Source organism: Dermacentor andersoni, chromosome 9, assembly GCF_023375885.2.
Source record: "Dermacentor andersoni chromosome 9, qqDerAnde1_hic_scaffold, whole genome shotgun sequence".
Classification (NCBI taxonomy): domain Eukaryota; kingdom Metazoa; phylum Arthropoda; class Arachnida; order Ixodida; family Ixodidae; genus Dermacentor; species Dermacentor andersoni.
The window spans coordinates 105,369,424-105,388,772 of NC_092822.1; the positions used below are offsets into that span (position 1 = coordinate 105,369,424).

Here is a 19,349-nt window from a genome sequence, read left to right on the forward strand (position 1 = left end):
AACGCCCCTACAGCTACCAGGCGTCTCACAACGTTGGCTTGATGAGGCGCGCAGCCAGAGGCGTTTCAGGCATCCCACATCGATGGTGCATGATATGAGGCCGATCGTTGGCATTACTCAGCGCCCAGCGAAAAATTAGATACGGTTACTGCATGTTAAGCTCAGACCAGTGACATTGCAGCTCAGCAGGAACACTAGTGTGCTTATGTGTGCATTCGTCCAACGCTCATGACTGCAACGAAAGATAATTCTCTGACCCGGCTCCGTCGCCGATGCGATTGACAGTAGTGATGACGGTGCGTCCACTTCGATTCATCGTCGTTGTAGCCAGACGCACTCTGGCTCTCTGGAAACCCTCGCTCGAATCCTCTGCGGCGTGCTGCGCATGCGCCGTAGAGCGAGAACGCACGACGATGGTGTGAATGTGCCTACAGCGTCTATATAATTGCTATCGCAAGAGAAATGAATACCGTAACAGACAAGACGACAGAGACAACGCTGACCAACCACCAGCTTTTATTATTTGTTATACATAAAAACATTATATATATCAGTGTTACATATACATGAGTAGCATACAACAAAAAATATTTTCTCACGTTCACTGAACAATACTTTCATTCCTCTTTACCCTGCGATATTTTTAAATCTGCGACACCTCACGTACGTATAATATAACTGCAGTGATGGGTTTTGAAATATATTACCTTTCCTTTCCTTGTTAATTCACCATCTTCTCGCAACAAATATGGTTCTGGGTGCGAATATGGTTCTGGGCGGACGAAGAGCTTCCTGTAGTTGCCTGCTTGCTGGTTTTTGAAACTAATTATCAGCTAGTGGTGACATGCCCAAGTGTGCTGCTCCAACAAAAGGTGGCGACTTGTCACGTTTTGCAAGTCTTGCGGGACACGCATGACAAGAAAAGTCTGCGTTTACTATGTTCATGACGCCAACGCATGTGGTCAAATTTAAACTTCAGTTCTGTAAATAAAAACTGTTGTTGCTTGTCGAACAAAAGTTAGGTAGTTTGTACGCGGTACTTCACCTAAGCCAGAACCGCGTGAATAAAAGGCATCCCGCATTGCTGATTGCCAATATGGATGTGCATTAAATAACTACAAGAATCATCAGCAAAGCCAAACACTTCTGCTGTGCTTGGCGTTTAGAGGATTAACAAGAAATTTCTATATTATACCACAACAAGTAAGCTATTACTGAGAATTGGATGATTGACAATGATGTTGGGTGTATCTTCTTAGGTCACTTTAAGGCTGAGTTAAGGTCAACACTACGCACCTCTGGAAACTTGTAGCTGTAGTCGTACTGTATAGCCGCAGCCCTTTGTATCAGTTGGACTGAACGAGAAGCGATCGTGCCTGCCTCGTAATACCGTTATGGAACGGGCTAGCATATTGTCAGGAAAGCGACCCGCCAAGGCTTGGTCACGTTATTACGGGCCTCTAAAATGTGTCAATTAAAAGTGGCTTGTTCATTGCATTGGCCTATAGTACATAGCCTCGAAAAACTTCGTTAGTGCCAGTGGTGCCAATCGAGATTTACTTTCCGCCATTGAAGCCTACTCGGTGCTAATGTCACTAGAACCGAATAAGCTTGGCTGACGCCTACTTCCAATGCACCACAATGCGTGAAAACATTTATAAAGGTTAAAAGATAGCATGAGAACACCCAATAAAAGCGTCTTGTCGCAGGCGCTATCGAAACATATCGCGAACATATTGGGAAAACACGTGTAGCATTCCGATATGAATGCTGCCATGCAGTCGTGGAATTCGTAGCTTCGATATCTTTGGTAGTCATGGTGGTTGTACGATCTCTTATCTACTCCTAATTCTGAAACGTTTTTGTACTCTTTGCGGTGTTTGTGTCCCACAGCAATAATTGCCACATATTTTGCGTGCCTTTCCACGAACGGCATGCGGCTATCAGCGTGACACAGCATTCTTGACAGCAAAGTAGCGAGTGCATAGTTTTCACGAAGGGGAACACAATCTAGACAGATGACAGTTATTGTTGTAGCAGACAGATACTGCGCAAAGGTTGTAAACTGTTTTGAGAGGGAAGATCGACTGCGTCCATACAAATTGTCTTGGTTTGATGTGCTTGACGCCGCCAGAGCTTCTGTCGTCTATAATGCTTGGCGACAAAATAGTAGTTTTTTCTCATCATATGGCCATAATCTGATTGCAGCGACCCACATACCATAAGTCTAAACTCGGCGAGCAGCTGAAAATCTGATCGCTGGTCGCCTGCGGACGGCATGCAAGCGCGCGCTTGCATGCCGCGGAGCCCTGATCTGCAGTGTACTCTGGCAGTTGGACTGTGCATCAAAGATGTAACAGTGGCAGGATCTCACGAAAACATTTGCAAAGTACAAAGCGCTGCCACTTTATAAAGCAGCACAAAGGACCAGCCGAAATACTCGCACGCGTATATCTCTTTCAGTATCTCCATTAAAGAGGTAAAAAGTAGTATAGTAATTAGAAAAAAGGGCTAGCTTGCCCCAGAAAGAATTATTGCATATAAAAAGTACCCAACAAAAGACACACACGCGCTTTTCTCGCTCCCCTTAATTTGCGAAGCCTTTCCTCTCGTTGAGAAATACTATTCTTCAAGGTCACAGCGCCGTAGTGCTCGTGCTGGACAGATCTTCTCCAGAGAGAACACCAGCCTCGAAGGCCAGGGCGTGGAACGCAGAGCCCGGGTCGTCTAGTAGCGTCGATACTGAGCCGAATTCTAGTACTCTGCCGTCTTCCATGAGCAGTATCCTGTCGGAAGAGGAACAGAACAAAACCACTGACATTACGTGGAATGAATCAAAGATATGCGCAAATGAGATTAGCGTCTGCGGTATATTGTGTGCACCAAGAAACAGGTATAAATTTGTTTCCCGTCTGAGCGAATCGCTGGAATTCGCACTCGAAATTCGCGATGTAACATTTTTACTGGCTGTTTTCCTTAGCACCTTGTTCGGATGCAATGTGCGCAAATATAGAGCGGATAGACCCGAAACATCCGACTTTCATGGCGACGCTAAGCCGAAAAAGAATTCCGGCAGAAACCATCTCACGATGGCTGTTAACATTGATGGTAGTAGCATTTAAGAAATGTATCGGCACACCGTATTACTATCGTTGAAACGCGTCATGCATACGCCGCACTGTACTGCAGCTGGGTTCCTGGAGACTCTGGACACGCTGCGCCATCTAGTGGCGGACGGGCTATGACCTCCCTCCCCCCTTCTTTTTTGCGTGGGCTCCGAGATTGCAGAGGTTGTGCACAGGTGCGTGCTAAAGGCTGATAGTTATTCGCTCACATTCCGAGGAAATGCTGGGTTTCTAGCATCGAAAACAAAGATACTAGAAAAGTCTTTTGATATGATAATACTTTCTGGCCTCCAGTGTTTACGCCGCGCTCGAATGGCCGGATTTTACTGCGACCACAACAGGCGTCCTCTAACCCTGCTGTTTCGCGAGAGCAACAACACATTACATTGAAGTGCTCGAGACGCAAACGTTTGCTCCTGACTGGCTGCCCGTGGTGCAGGCTCTGGTAGACCTGAAGCAATTAAAATATGGGAAGGTCAGCCATGGGGTCGCTAACTGCCACTGCGTTGCTTTATCTTTTTGTTCAAAGAAACAAGTGTGTTGCTGGCTTTTCTAACATGTCAATGAATCGATAATCAAGACAAAAAAAAAATCGTGGTGCCGCGCCAAAGCATCGGGCTTCTGGGGAACCCGCGTGACGCGGGTTACAATCCACCCTACACCGGGGAATTCCCTTTTTTCATTGAAGAAAAAATGGTGTGAAGAGGCTAGACAGACATAAGGGGAATGAAGTAGGCTAAGAATGCTAACCGCATTAAATGTAATTTTCTCGTGGCAAAGAATGCGGTCGCTCTAAGGGGTTACTGGGCGGGTGTACATGCACCCGAAGAGAGCACAATCTTGCGAAGGTTCACAACGGGCGCGAAGTGAACTATTGTGATGAAAAGCCACGATTCACCATTAGAAATGTTTAGTGCTTATTGGAAAAGAGGAAGCAAGGAAAAAGGATAGCAAGCTACGTTTTTACTAAACATTAGAAATTTCTGATACAATCACAGCTCCACACAGCTCAATATTCTGCATTCACTACTTCACTTGGTTTACTTGAGTCAGGCTGTAACCTGTAGCAATATGTGCACTCTCGACTCACTTTATGCGGAACTCTCAAGCAGGCCTTATTGAAAACTGCATTTCTAAAGAGCGCCAAAAATAATTAGAATATGTCTTCATGGCGATAATAAAAAACCTCGTGTGAATGCGACGTGGCTTTCGGCTTCATGGCGCGGAAATCTCAGGCGGTGGTCGCGTGGAATCAAAAATCACTGGCAGGACGGGGGAGTGGTCGCCGGCCATGACGTTGCTCTGTCACCGGATAATAGGAACAACGTGGCGAGCAGCGCAGGCAACGGGGCAAGTTAACGCCCTGTTGAAATCAAGCATGTGGAGGAGGTGCCCGAAGACCAATAGTTTGCTCGTAATAATGATTCAATCGTTCAGTACTGAACAGCGTGGAAGTGGCGGCTTTCATAAATATTCTTGCATTAATGTCTGTTAATGACACATAATCACTTGCTTTTGAATGCACGGTTACATCATTCGTCAGCCGCCTTCATCATCATAATTATCATCAGCCTATTTTATGTCCCCTGCAGGACGAAGGCCTATCCCTGCGATCTCCAATTACCCCTGTCCTGCGCCAACCGATTCCGACTAGCGCCAGCGAATTTCCTAATTTCACCGCCCCACCTAGTCTTCTGCCGTCCTGGACTGCACTTCCCTTCGCTTGGCACTAATTCCGTAACCCTAATGGTCCACCTGTTACCTAACCTGCGCATTACATGACCTGGCCAGCTCCATTTTTTTTCTCTTAATGTCAGTTAGAATATCGTCTATACCCGGTTGCTCTCTGATCCAAACCACTCTCTGTCTATATCTTAACGTTATGCCTAGCATTGTTCGTTCCGTCGCTATTTGCGCGGTCCTTGTTCTCAAGCTTCTTTGACAGCCTCCAAGTCTCTGCCGCCGCCTTACTGCTATCTAACTGTATGACGAGGTCTGCACAAACTGCGCACATGTTACAATTTCACGTTCATGTTTCTATGTTTTAATGCGAACGAACTATGTGGCTCATGAAACGGAAAATCCGGCGGCGTGGCCAGAGATGGTACGAAATATCACGTGGTCACAGAGACGCGCTCGTGTCATTGCACGCGCGTCCATCGTCTTCTTCCACCGCCTGGCTCTGATGCCACTCGTCATGCCAGCGTTCCCATACTGCCCCTTAGTCTGCGCAAGCGCTGACGGCACTGGCCCAATGTGAGTCGGTGCGGTGATTTCGGTGACTTCTGTTGTGCGCTCCAATAGACGAACCTTCGACTTCTCAGTCAGTATATGCTACTGGCACCTTTAGACGTCTGCGTAAGTACGCGAACGAGGCCGAGGCACGTGATGCGAGATATGATACAAGGCGACGTGAAAACAATACTTTTACGTTTCATAAAACGAGTCATCATCGGGAAGGCGTCGCAATGTTTTCGCATTCATCTATGTAGGGATACCTAAGTTGCTGGGACTTTTTTTTTTGTCGCGCAATGTGCTAGCAAACATTTGCGCAAGGGGCATTGCGCGGGTTTCAAGACTTGTGAACCCTGACGATGCCTGCCGTATGCACTCCAAACCATTTTTCTTTTCTGTATATTTCCTTCTCATGATCAGGCTCCCATGTGAGTAATTGACATAGATGAACGTACTCCTTTACAGACTCTAGAGGCTGACTGGAGATCCTGAGCTCTTGTTCGCTTGCCAGGTTATTGAACATTACCTTTGTCTTCGACATACTAATCTTCAACCCCACTCTCACACTTCCTCTCTTAAGGTTCTGAATCGTTTGTTGTAATTCGTCTCCAGCATTGCTGAACAGGACACTGTTATCTGCAATCTGAAGGTTCCTGAGATATTCGCCGTTGATCCTCACTACTAAGCCTTCCCAGTTTAATAGCTTGAATACTTCTTCCAACCGGGCAGCTAATAGCATTGAAGAGATTGTATTTCACAGACTTTCCAGCGGTTAATCGATGAGGTGTGCCGGGGCTTGTATTTCTGATATGCGCAAGTGGACGGCACAGTGGTCGCTAGCACTTCAGCTGAAGAACCTGCCACTCACTTAAGGCAACTTTTCTTTCACCTTGGCGAATACAAACTTGTGATCAACCCAGAGAAATGCCTATTCGGAGCAGCAGAAATCGTCTCTTGGGACATCGCATAATGCATGACGGTATACAGCCACTGAATGACAAAGTCCCAGCTGTTCAAAACTTCCGTATGCCGGCCAACAAGCGAACACTTCGACAGCTTCTTGGGCTTGTTAATTTCCATCGCCCTTTTATAACAGTTTGTGCACGCACACTGATGTCATTAAACGGTCTTCTTTCAACACCCGGACCAAGCACAGCACCATTGGAGTGGAAGGATGAAGCTCACGCCACCTTCAACACAATCAAAGATCATCTGGCGACTGCAGCTCTTCTCGCTCATCCGCTGCCTGATGCACCAACCCACCTCATGGTAGACGCTTCCAGCAATGGCGTGGGTGCCATACTGTAGGAATACATTAAGGATGAATTGAAATCTCTCATTCTTTTCAAAAATGCTCTCCCCAGCGCAGACCCGCTACAGCACCTACGGACGTGGGTTACTCGCTGTCTACAGGTATAGGGCAGTAAAATATTGCCGTCACTTTTTGGAGAACAGGTCAATTCTCACTGGTCACAAGCCACTTACCCACGCTTTAACGACGAAATCAGATGGATTGCCATCAAGAGAAATTCTAGAACTGGAATTCATATCAGAAGTGTGCACTGATACTCGCCATGTCGCCGGCTCTTAGAAGGCTGCAGCTGATGAAATCTTTCGCGCATAAATGAGGAACGTAACCTTATATTAAAACTCGATCAAGGTTGACAAAATGGCATTGGAACAAAGGGGTGATGAAAAACTCCGAGGGCTAATAAATTCTTCCACGACGGTCATTTTTTCAAGACATGCCCTTGCAAACATATACGCAACTACTTGCATGGGACATGTACACTGGCACACCACGCCGATTTGTACCGGAATAATTTCCCCACTATGGTATTCGACTCTCGACACTCTCTTTCGCATCCGGGAACCCGTTCAACGTAAGGGTTTGTGACCACGCAATACCTGTTGCCAGGTGTGAATAAAGACATGAGACAGTGGTCGCGCACCTGCACTCAGTACCAACGTTCAAAGATACAGCCTCACACTGTGACTCCGTTGTCAACCTTTCTGCCACCAGGCGCCCGGTTCAGAGAATTCCACATCGACATAACTGGCCCTTTGACACCTTCTTAGGATTGTTGCTGCATTCTTACTTCTGCCGATAGCTTCGCTCGCTGGCCGGAAGCCGTTCCTATGCGAGATATGTCTCCTGAGACCGTCGCAAAGGCATTCCCGCAGACATGGATTGCGCGCTTCGGAACGTTCTCCTCCATCACAACAGACTACGGACGCCAATTTGAGCCTGCAATTTTCAAGGAACTTCTCGCTGTCCTCGACACACCTCGTATTCGCACCACCGTGCACCATCCAGCACCTAATGGTCTGGTTGAGCAAATGCATCGGCGGCACAAATCTTCTATAATAGTTTACGGAGAACCATTTCGATGGACCGAAGTGCTGCTATTTGCTCTTCTCGGCATGCGCACAACGCTGAAAATTGACTTGAAATGCACTAACGCCGAGTTTCTCTATGGCAGCACCCTTCACCTCACTGGCCAGTTTAGACAAGCGAGCCAAATGAGCACTTTCCCGACCCCCTCCAGAACGTGTCTCACTTGCGGACTATGATGGACAGCCACCGTCCCACACCTACTCGAGCGAAGCAGACTAGGCTTGTTTACGTGTCCAAAGACTTGGATAGCGGCACCCATGTTTTCTTGCGCCGCGATGCTGTGAAGAAACCCCTTCAGCCAGCGTACGACGGCCTATTGAAAGTACTTCGTCGCAAGTCAAAAACTTCCAGAATTGAAATTCGTGAACGATCCCAACTCATCTCTGTAGGCTGAATGAAACCGGCGCACGTAGATGGACAGCTCAATGACACCGAAACCAAGATGCGCCCAAGACTCACACTTCCGTGGACCGCACGTTCAGGAGGAACTGTGCGTTAACCTGTACAATTTGGGACTTGACTGACTGTTCGCCTATACTTGTGCTGCCGATATCCTTGCCTAATATAGTTGTCTATTCATTTTACGAGGAAGGGGAGTAGTGTGGTAGCGCACAGCCTGGGTTTAGCGAGTTTCGGTGTCGCCGCCGGCGTCTGGCAACCACGAGCAGCTCCGGTATGCCGTCGGAAAGCGCGGGATATATATATATATATATATATATATATATATATATATATATATATATATATATATATATATATATATATATAAATTATATCATGTTACGCGCGGGCGCAGGGGCAGACACGACACGTTCGAGGCGAAGAAACGCGCTCGTGGGACTTCTGCCACGCAGTCAGGTGTGAATGTTATAATAGATGGTTAAGCAGTTCAACGTGACCACTGCTTAACTTCAACTGCTTGCCTTCGGAAAAACAACGCGAATAAAATCGAGAGTAGCCTGGCCGCAAGGAACCTGCTCACGGAGCCGTACCATTGATAACAATAGGCAGTTTTAGTTGAGCGTCCGCAACCACCCACGTACGCAGCGGGCGAGGGTGTAGGTGCGTAGCAAAGCGCGCGCGCACGATACGGCAAGAGTTGGCCGAACGCTAAAGTTCAGAAGTGGATTTCTGACTTGCACGCGTAGGAACCAGTGGTGTGCTACTCAGCGCCGCCATATGCCACCTTCTGAAACTGTGTAGCTAATATCAGCCGCCACGAAGCCAAATCACAAGCCAGAGTCATATCTACGGCAAGAGCGATATCGAAAAATGCGCTCTCGTGGACACGCGAGTACACGAGAGAACGTCCCGCAAAGCCCGCTGAGCCCGCAGCGGACGCTACGCAGCTCTTGAAAAGCAGCGTGTGCACGCAAGCTACAGTGCGTGCTCCTGCGTACTGCGCATGCGCACTGACGCCTGACGCGTACGCAGAGCTGATGCGGACGCCCAACTAAAGCTGTCTGATATCACAAAAGGCTGGGTGCGGTCAGGTAAACGTTACCGACGATCGTCTTCCGCGTCCGTTGCGCTTTGAGAGATCATTTAATGGCAAAATATTTGTTTGAATCCCTTATGGGAGCTTGTTGAATAAACATTTATTCGCTCAGCTACACTATCTCGAGAACGCGATCAAAACTAGGAATTGGCTTTTGCTACCCAAGATCAATTATTTAAAACTTAATTAGCGTAGTTTCGTTAAGTACGCACACAGCTGCTCAAGGTTACCTATAACAACAATAATGTCAGCAACGTTTACACTCTCCTAATTTTTATAATTTGGTGTCGTTTAAAAATACCGTCGGAATATTCATGGTGCAGTGCCCTTCTGAAGAAGCAGGTGCGAATGCTTGGACAGGTTTTGCTGGCGCAAATCAAGTTCATGAGCTTAAACGCATGTGCCCAATCGTGCACTTCTGCCTTTAAAATCGATTCACACGCGTATTACAAGAAGCACTTCAGCGCTACGATACGTCACACAAGTTGAGGGAGAACACTGTACGCGCTCGCTATTAGATTTCTGAGAGTTTGTGGCATCATACTCGGTTTCCTGCCGTTATGAGGAATAAGGACAGCTGCATGGCGGAAAGCATTGTATATTTTTTTCAGTACTTTGTAACAGACGGAGCAGCGCAGACATGTGCGTCAAGAGAAAAACTACTGAAGTATTGGGATGACTGCTCTTGGCATGTGTTTTGGCTGTCTAATGTTAAGACCTAAAGAAGAAAATACAGGGTATTGGGATAGTGCTGGCATATGAACAGTAGCGTTAATTATGGGCTCTGACGTGGTGCCTGTGGTAGAAGTAGACCGAAAGCCGCACGGCTAAATAGGCAGACGAAATACTGCTTTCTCATCTACTAGTAATTGGAACAGTAATTCAGCTCTTCAATTTTTGATATGCCGGGGCCGCAGTGCAATCTTGGGGGACCGTTCAACCACGTTTGAGGTAAATTTAAAGCGAGTGTACTACATTTCTCTAACTTTTTCCGCTGACCTTTCTTCAACGTCCAACCAGTGTTAGAATGTTATCGTCTGGCGCAACATGGGTCTTCATGTATACGAAATTTTCAAAATGTTGTCGCATAAGTTTACAGCTAAAAAGTGTTATACGGTCAAAACGCACCCGTGAAGCGATTACTTGCGTACATCCCCGATCAAGCGCAAGCGCCAGCGATTGCGCTGTAATGTACGATGATTTATGTCTGGTCACCCCACGCTTCTAGCTGCAAATCAGATTCCGGCAACCGACGACAGTTCTCGCCGCCATCGTTGTGTTTTGAGCGCTGCTTCTTTCCCAGGGCACAAGTGCGCGAAATATGGGGTTAGATTCGCGACTCAGAAATGCTAGTTGCTAGTTCGCAAGTGCTGGTTCGCCGGGTTGCGCCGAGGGGCGCCGACGCTCAACGCAGGTAGGGGCGTCTAAGAGCTGCGCTCTAAAAGAGGAAACCATAAGTGAAAAGAAAGATAAGAACAGTGAAGGGATAGGTAGAGTGGACCCACTCCAAGAGGAATGACCGCTAACAGTCGTGAGCGTTCGTATACTGTGTGCAGTCGTTTTCAACAAGCGCAGTTAGTCTTGGTCGCCTCGAGCGTCTATTAGTACTTGGGAAAAGTTCTCAGTACATTTTTCTCCGAGCGCGGTCTGCCATCCGAGCGGCTAGTACTAAGGTCCTGGAACGTCGAGAGTCCAGCGACGAGATTCCGGCCTCCAAAGGTCCAACGAGACGCGTCGGCATGGAAACGACATGATGGTTGCTAATGAATTGTGTTGGCTTGGATATTTTTGTCACGAGACCCAGGACAGCACCCTGTCGTCTAACGAATTTCTATCCCTTCGTTCTGGTACAGTAAACTCAATCCTCAAGGGATGCTCACCGTGTCATGCTACATAGTTGCTTGCATTTAACCAACGTTTCAGGCATTCCCGCAGTTGCAAGAGTAAAAATAATAATTAAATTATGTGGTTTTACGCGCCATAGCCTCGATCTAATTGTGAGGTATGCCGTTGAGATGGATACCGGAATAATTTGGACCACCTGGAGTTCTTTAATTTGCACCTAAATCTAAGAACACCGGTGTTTTCGCATTTTGCCCCTATCGAAATGAGGCCGCCGTGGCGGCGACTTGATCCCGCGACCTCCTGCTTAGCCGCCCAGCGCCCTAGCAGCTAAGCAACCATGGCGGGTAATCGCAAGAGTCAGGAGTATGACTTGTTCTCTAAGTTGCAAGTTGTCGCGACACCGCAGTTGTAATTCCCAGAGCCTGCCGCTAAGAAATACGCTTCGAGGTATGACCGATGACGAAGTAATTGCCATGAATGATATTCAGGAAACGTTTATTAGCATGAATTACGGGTGCCTATACAACTGCAAAGGACAGATGCTGGGTGGAGGCTCCAATCATTTGCTCGCCACATCATATCTACACTGGAATTCACCAAAGCCCGCTTGCATTCTCTCGACCCTTCATTGCGACTTCGCCTGCCGCCTGGACCCTCTCCTTTCATTTCTATGTCCCCCGCCCCTTTCCAAATGTGCTGAGACGTGCGTGCTTCCAGTCATGTTTGGTCCTCCTTTTTCTTAATGAAGGCCACCAGCGCACTTCAGCACAGCCTGTCTGCATGCTACAACCTTTTTATATCCCTGTATAATCATTTTTCATTGTTGGCCTTGGCCTTCTAGGCATTGTCACTACGTACACCTCGAGAAATAAATAGGTTGGGGTCGCGATGGACTACACCACGACCATTGCTATCACCAGAGCATTGCCGACAAGCTGTTCTACCGATGTCGCTACTTGTCTCCTCTACGAGGTCATTCTCCATCATGACACCCGAGATGAGCTCCTCAGGGACAGTGGTAAGTACGCCTAGCTACGAGTGGTAGGTAACATCCTTCGTGCTTGCCCCACTGAACGCTGGCTAAGCACAGCCTATCATTCACACACTGGCGGTCTGACCGCGCGCCTGAACTGAGCGGTAAATGTGATGCGGTATATCTACCCGTTGTCTATCACAGTGACTGGGACAGAAGGATATTATTTGTTACGTTTGTTATAAATCGTACCGTTATTACAGCAGAAGATACTCAAGTTCTTTTACTGCTTGACTGGCATACTGGAGTGCGATTAGATTTTCCTTCCTTAAACTGGCCACTTGTCACCGAATTCGCCAGTCACGTCGTTCACCCAGCCAGTACAGCGCGTCAAATAGACCAAAATTGGTTCTCTGTGCAGAGGTATCCTCATTAGACACGTTATAACAGCCAGCAGGCAAGCGGGCACTTCGCTCCCGGTTCTCTGGACCTTTCGTCATGGCAACGCCTGCTGAGTCATATGCCCTTCTTAGGCCGACTTCTGTTGTCAAGGTGGAATTAATAACTATATAATCTAACCAATGCTATACTACCTCCACCAGAGCCAGCAACTGAACGCTTACTGCAATTGGTCTAGGCTCGGTAGGTGGCGGGAGGCTGAATGAGACTCGCGAACGCTACCGGTGGCGTGTGTACGACCCATGTTGGCACCATTGCTGTAAGTGGTGAGGCCAGGGTTACAACTAACCCTATGCAGTGCGAGTTGTATTCGGGGTTATAGTTGGAAACAGCGCCACCATGTGATGCTTTTTATTTCTTAAAATAACTCTTACAAAAAATGCGGCTGAACACTGTCGGCTGTAATACATTAGATTTAAATGAATATTGACACATGTAATTGTTTATCGTTATCGAGTGACACGTTTCACCGCCTAAAAAATGTTAACGCGCAGCGCAGGGCGCACTTGCATGTATCGGAAGTTTCTCGAAAGTTATAGATGGTTCCCTCCGGCTGCTTGTCACCTGACCTTGTGTAATCTGATTGCATGTATGCGCGACGCTAATGGTGCAGAACTTTCTGGAAGACACGCGGGCACCAGCGATTACTCTGTAACTTTCGATGAATGATGTGTAAAAGTCGACGCACTTGACCCGCTGATCAGATTTTTGACGAACGCCGATTGTGTTCACCGCTGTCGCCGTTCTTTGAGTGTAGCCTGTTTTTGAGGGCACAAGTTCGACCAATAAATCGACAGTTTTGTCATTTCCAGTTTTGCTGCTTCCTTCACCGTAACTACCACGTGACATCTGGTGGAGGTGCTAGTGCGTTCATGTATCGAACGCCCCCGTAAATCCGCGATCCAAGCCCGAACCACGAAGACAACACCACCGTCGCCAAGACCAGCGAGCTGGCCGCAGACTGCAAGGGCTGCCCCCGCAGCACGGACTTCTGCCTGATACGACCAGGAAGACAGTGGCCGCTTCGACAACCACAATGGCAGCCTCAGCGTCCCCCATTGTGTTTCATGAGACGACCTTGCGTTGCAAAAAAAAAAGACAAATACTCAAAGCACAAATATGACTGCGCACAAAGTTGTCCTTCCTCGCAATATGGTCTACGGATCAAGACATCGGTTCATCAAACTTGAATTCTTGTACCGTTGCAGCGCAGTCGCGGGAGGTCTAATGCGATCGAGAATGTACGCCAGTATTCGCTTCACGAGCTCAATATGATTAGATAACGTTCTTTGGCTACTGAATACGTGGCAACTTTCAGGATACTTGAAATACATGCAGACGCGTCTTCAGCCAAGCGATAACTTGGAACACTGGTTAGACGTTAAGAAAAGCTCACCCAAATCTGAAAAAAAGGTAGAGCTGCTTTAAATATTAGTTGAAACATAGTGTATAGCCACGACCACGTCTGTGTAGAGTGCGCGAGCAGCTGGCCTTGCTCTGCGGGGCGCCGCCTTACGGCAGTTGCGGGGTCTGACGGGGTGTGCCAAGGAGCATGCGCGGCCTAATAGACATGCAGATCGGTGCACCTGCTTTAAACCAGAAATTATGTTGGTAAGCGCACGTGTTTTGCAGGTTGTGCGCGTTACCCGAGGGCGACGTCTTACTACGCGCGATTACAAGGAAATTGCGCACGTGAGTGATAACGCGTGTGATTCTGTCACGGCACTTGATATGAAAAACTGTCTTCACCAATCCCAGATAATGTTATCGGCCAATGAAATGACAACATCGTATGCGTGCTCCCTATATTAGACAAAGAAGTCCCAAAGAGCGATATGCGCAGCTACCCCGCGCCCTATGCGCACAGTTAACAGGGTCCTTCAGGCAGCTTGTTATGAAGGATGAATTAGTGATGCTCCCCGTGCAAGTCGACAGCGGGTGACATCAGAAGATGAGGGCCGCTTAATCGTGGCAGCAGCTGTGACCGACCTTACCTCAGCGCCAGAGAAATAAGGGATGAAGTTGGACTCGGAAATATAAGCCTTACGACAATCAAGAGACGGCTTCACGAAGCCGGTATAAGGAGCAGAGTATCAGCGCAAAAAGTGATGCTGGATGAAAGACACCGCAATGAGCGACTTGAATCTGCGTCTGCGGTGGAGTCTTGTTGCCCGAACAACTGGCGCGCGGTTGTGTTCACGGATGAGGCCTCGTTATGCACCCGTTGGGACCAGCAGAGGAGGATGTGGCGTCCGCGCAACTGCCGGTATGTCACGTATTCCTGCCGTTGTTGCTGGCTGCGAGCGCTGTGTAGTTCCCTACTTCTGTCAGGAACCGCCTTGCTTGAAAACGAAAGCGCCTTTTGTGTAATCTAAATCTTCTAAGCAGTTATGACATGTACTACGATAATATTTAACTTCAGCATTGCTACTAATACTTTTTTTTCTTCCTGCATGGTCTCGGAGTTCGCCTTACTCAGCGAAGTTTTAATTGACATCAAGCACTTCCCTTTCTTTTTTTTGTAACATGGTCCGTTGCTGATTTACCGAAAAATGTCAACGCAATAGCTGTTAGTTTAATGCATACGTCGATGACACATCTCCCGCAGGTACGACTACCGCTATGTCTTGGGTACTCGTTCAAGCGGGCGCACCACTGTTCACGTGTGGGCGCGGTCAGTCACACAGGTTTGGGACCATTGCATCGATTGTCAGGGAAGATGATCTCTGAAACGTAGATGAACGTTTTGGAGACAGTTCTCATTCCGCATGGTCTCGATGGCCCCTTCCCGGATGTACTTTACTGGCTGCAACAGGACAGCGCGCCAATCCACACATCAACGGTAGTGCAGCAGACGCTGGACAATTTAGGTGTGACAAGGCTAAATTGGCCTGCGAGAAAACCCGATTCAAATATCATAGAAAATGTATGGGGAATGATGAAGTCAAATCAAGTCAAAAAAGCAGGTCTAGACGCAGTCACCACTGACGAGTTTTGGTTAGCTATTAAAGAGAAGTGGGACCGTCTCCGACAGCTGCCAGACCTTGTGAATCAGCTGTACGACTCGCTTGCCAAGAGGATCGAAACTGTGAAGCAGAATCGTGGATGACCCATTTTCTATTAGAAAATGGGCGCTATTTCCAGTTGCATATTTTCGCATAAATAAAAGTTGTTCTTTTTCTCAGTGTTTCCATGTTTATATTTAAAAAGTACAAGCCATCGTATAACCCTACTGATCCAACGAAGCGGTCATTGCTGCTCTAATGGCTATGATATTGAGCATAATGCTGTTTTTTTATAAAGAATGATAAGGGAGCCACAGAAAGACGGAGATTCGAAGTAGTCCGCAGCGACCTAACAAGAGGAACCTCAGAAAGGAGGCACACCACAAGGTCTCTTTTAGAAACGTTGTCCGTAGGGTGAAGCTTCTCTCCTTTGGCAATGGCTGAACACGCCACTTCCTGTAATAAATAATATTGAGCCAAAATACAAAGTAACGCATTATCTAGAAGCGCCAAGGGCAGGCAGAAGACGGCATCAAAAAATTAACGCCTCGATTTTTTTTATGCCTTTGTTGGCGTTATCATTTTTTCGTATCACCGCCTAATCTGAATGGCCAGAAAGCGCGCATAGTTTGTTGTGAAAGTCGGGTGCGTGTTATCAGCTGAAACGCGTAATCTTTTGGCATGGAGATACCGAGAGCGCCCTGAGGAAGCGTACATATTCGGTTAAGTAACGGCCCGTTTCAACGTTGCCACTCGTGCAATGCAGGTCTGCATGCATATTAGGCCACGCATGCTCCTGGGCACAGTGCGTCAGATCTTGCAACTGCCGCAAGGCGGTGCTCCGCAGAGCAATGCCGGCTGCTTGTGTGCTCTACACAGATGTGTACGCGGCTGTACGTGGTAGAACAAGCATCCGAGACGACCACAGGGAGACACCTGCGTACAAATACTTCAAGAAATAAACATTTTCCAGACCTGGTATTTATTAAACCGGCATTACGTGTGTCACTAGCTCTGTAGTACAAGGGCCAGTTCCGCCCCGAGCTTTGTGTCGGAGCCCATATTTCACGTGATTGTAGGTATGTCAGCATCAGTTGTCCCAAAAGCGCGGTATTCTCTTTTTTATGTTTGACATTAGAAAGCAAAAATGTATGCCGCAAGGCACTCAACCTAAAGCTTCAGTAGTTTTCGTTCTAACACACCTGTCTGCGCTGCTCCATCTGTTACGAAGCAGTGAAACATTTATGAAATGCTCCCCCCCTCCCTCCCAGGCAGCTCTCTTATTGCGAAAGCAATACTGCTCGAGGTTTCCGCTCTTGGCCGTCGTCCCGGAGAATCCACCATTGACCTTTAGCGTGACCTATGTGTGAAGTCATACCAGCTGTGGAAAAGCGGGGCCCCAACTCGGCTCGTCACGATCGTCCCAGCGAATCCTCCATGCTGCAGCTGCGCGCCGCTGCCGCGAGGGGCGCTCGCTGTACGTGACGTCATGCCAGCTGTGGAAAAGCGGCCCCCCCAACTCGGCTCGTCGCAGTCATCCCAGCGAATCCTCCACGGTATGTCGGATGACGTGTATAAGGTGAAGCTGCAACGATGTGCTGCAGCTAAGACGCGGCGGCGTGCGGAAGAAACGGATGAAGAGCGGGAATAACGTTTAGCTAAACGGCGTGCATATTATGCAGCCAGGCGAATGCGTTCAACATCTCTTGATCTGGGTGCATCTACAAGTATCATGCGTGCTCTCAATGCTGACGCGACTTTGGCGACACCTGATCGTTCGACAGCAAGCCTTATGGATGCTTTAAATGGCGACGAGACTGCATTTACACGTTCGATGAGCAGTATGGAACTCTACAACCTGAACAGAAGATTGCTTTCGCAATCCACTAGGCTTAGCCAAGCTAAGCCTCTGCCAATTTTTTTTAATTCTCAATGACGCCAAGAAACCCAGCCTAATGCCACCAACGCACAGAAATCTAATCCGGAGCGCACACAATGTTCTTACACGCATTGTGCAATGTACCGTAGCGCTGGGGTGCTTCTTGTGTAATGTAGGAGAATCAATTATAAAGACAGAAGTGCACGGTTCGACACATGTGTTTCGGCTCACGTACTTGATTTGCACCAAGAAAACCTGTCGCAGCTTTCACACTGCTTTGTAAGAAGCCTACTACTGCACCTGCAGTATGCCTGCTGTTTTTACCTGTACCAAATAAAAATGTTAAACTATTATAAATGTTCATGACAACAGTTCATCATTCGACTGTTGAGATTTGTAACCTCTAGATACGGAGTAGGCTGATCAGTTGCGTGTGTAATTAACGAAGCTTCGTTAATTACCGTTCCAATAATTGAACTTAGGTGGCCAAAGCAAATGAATCGTTTGGAGCCCGTCCTCGGGATTATCTAGCCAAGCGAAGAAAGTTTTATTAAACATGCTTCTGTAACAGCTATTCGAACAAATATTTTCCAATGAAACGCCCTTGGAAAGCGTAACTGACGCAGAGAAGAACGTCTGTAAGGCCGACGTGACCGCATTTAGCTTTTTCTGATATTGTCATCAATCGTATGGCTCCTGAGCATGTCCCTTGTGGCCAGTTCGCTTGCGATTTTCATGCACGTTATTTTCCCAAGTCATGCAGTTTAAAGTTTTAACGTTAATATAGAAGCGAACGTGTGCTGCCGCATGCTTGCTTGGCCCGAGAAACGATGAACAACGCACTGATAGTGCAGATTTAGCGCGTCGCTGATATCAAGATAAAGCACTGATGCCGAGGGAAGCAAGATAATGAAATTGAACAGCTAGGGAGCTCTTCACGGAGCCGTGCCGATGGTGATGGCTCCATGGTGAAGAAATCTGGGGCGGCGATCGTGGATTCTCGGGTGCCTTTTTTTTGCCTCGGATTTGCTTTCAGAAAGAGATGATGCTATAAATGCTATGTCATCCGTTCTTATCTTGGGGGCTTAAATATGAGTTTAAAAATTTGTCACATTCGTCCCCAACAGTAGGAGTAAGCAGGATAATGCTCTCTCTTACACGCACATATGCGCACACAAGCACACACGCACGCACGAAAGCACGCACACAAACACACACAGATACGACACATGTTTGCCCACACCCACATTTACATGCGCCCATGCACGCACACACGTGCGCATGCCCGCACACCCAGACGCACTCGTGCGTACGCAGATTCAAATAGGGAGACACAAACACGCGCGCACACGCAATCGCAAGTACACACGCACGCGCGCTCAAGACATAGAAATGCATATATACTCTTTATCCTCCCTCCTTTCTCTCAGAAAGCTGCCCGTGGGAACTGTCTGAATGACATTCGTTCTGCCATTACTGTTCCAACGCCATCTTTATTAAATCGCCTTAGGGTTTATATCTGGCGCTTCTTAGTGATAATGATGACGATTTATTGGCATCCAATTTGAAACGGGGCGGTGAAAAATAGTCACCTTGACTCGTTGATTTATTCAGGTATGGTATACACGTTCTAGAGCGCAGCTCTTAGGCGCCCGTTTCTCCGTTGAGTGTCGGCGTCGGTGTCCCTCGGCGTAACCGAGCTAAGGAGCACATCGAAGGATGAAAGAGCGTACGCGGAGCACAGCAGGGATAGCGAAGAGACCGTGAAGAGTAAAGCGGAGAAGGAGAGTATGGCGAAGAGGTGAGGAGGAAAGCGGGGTGCCGCGCGAGACGAGCTCTGCGGCGGCGACCAGCGGAAGTATTCCGTAAGAGTCCACCTAATGGACATGTCCATTGTCCATTTCGTGTGCTGTTGTAGTTCTGATTGGCTGG

General features: G+C 47.8%; 1 protein-coding gene across 1 annotated transcript in view; it reads right to left on the reverse strand.

Annotated features, from left to right (window-relative positions):
- Positions 1-499: 499 nt before the first annotated feature.
- LOC126528457 (multidrug resistance protein mrp-7-like) overlaps positions 500-19,349 on the reverse strand; it is a 138,503-nt gene continuing 119,653 nt past the window's right edge. The window contains exon 22 of the mRNA XM_050176339.3: positions 500-2,786. Coding sequence (XP_050032296.3) covers positions 2,636-2,786 — 151 coding nt within the window. The 3' untranslated portion in view covers positions 500-2,635. The remainder of the gene's footprint in view (positions 2,787-19,349) is intronic.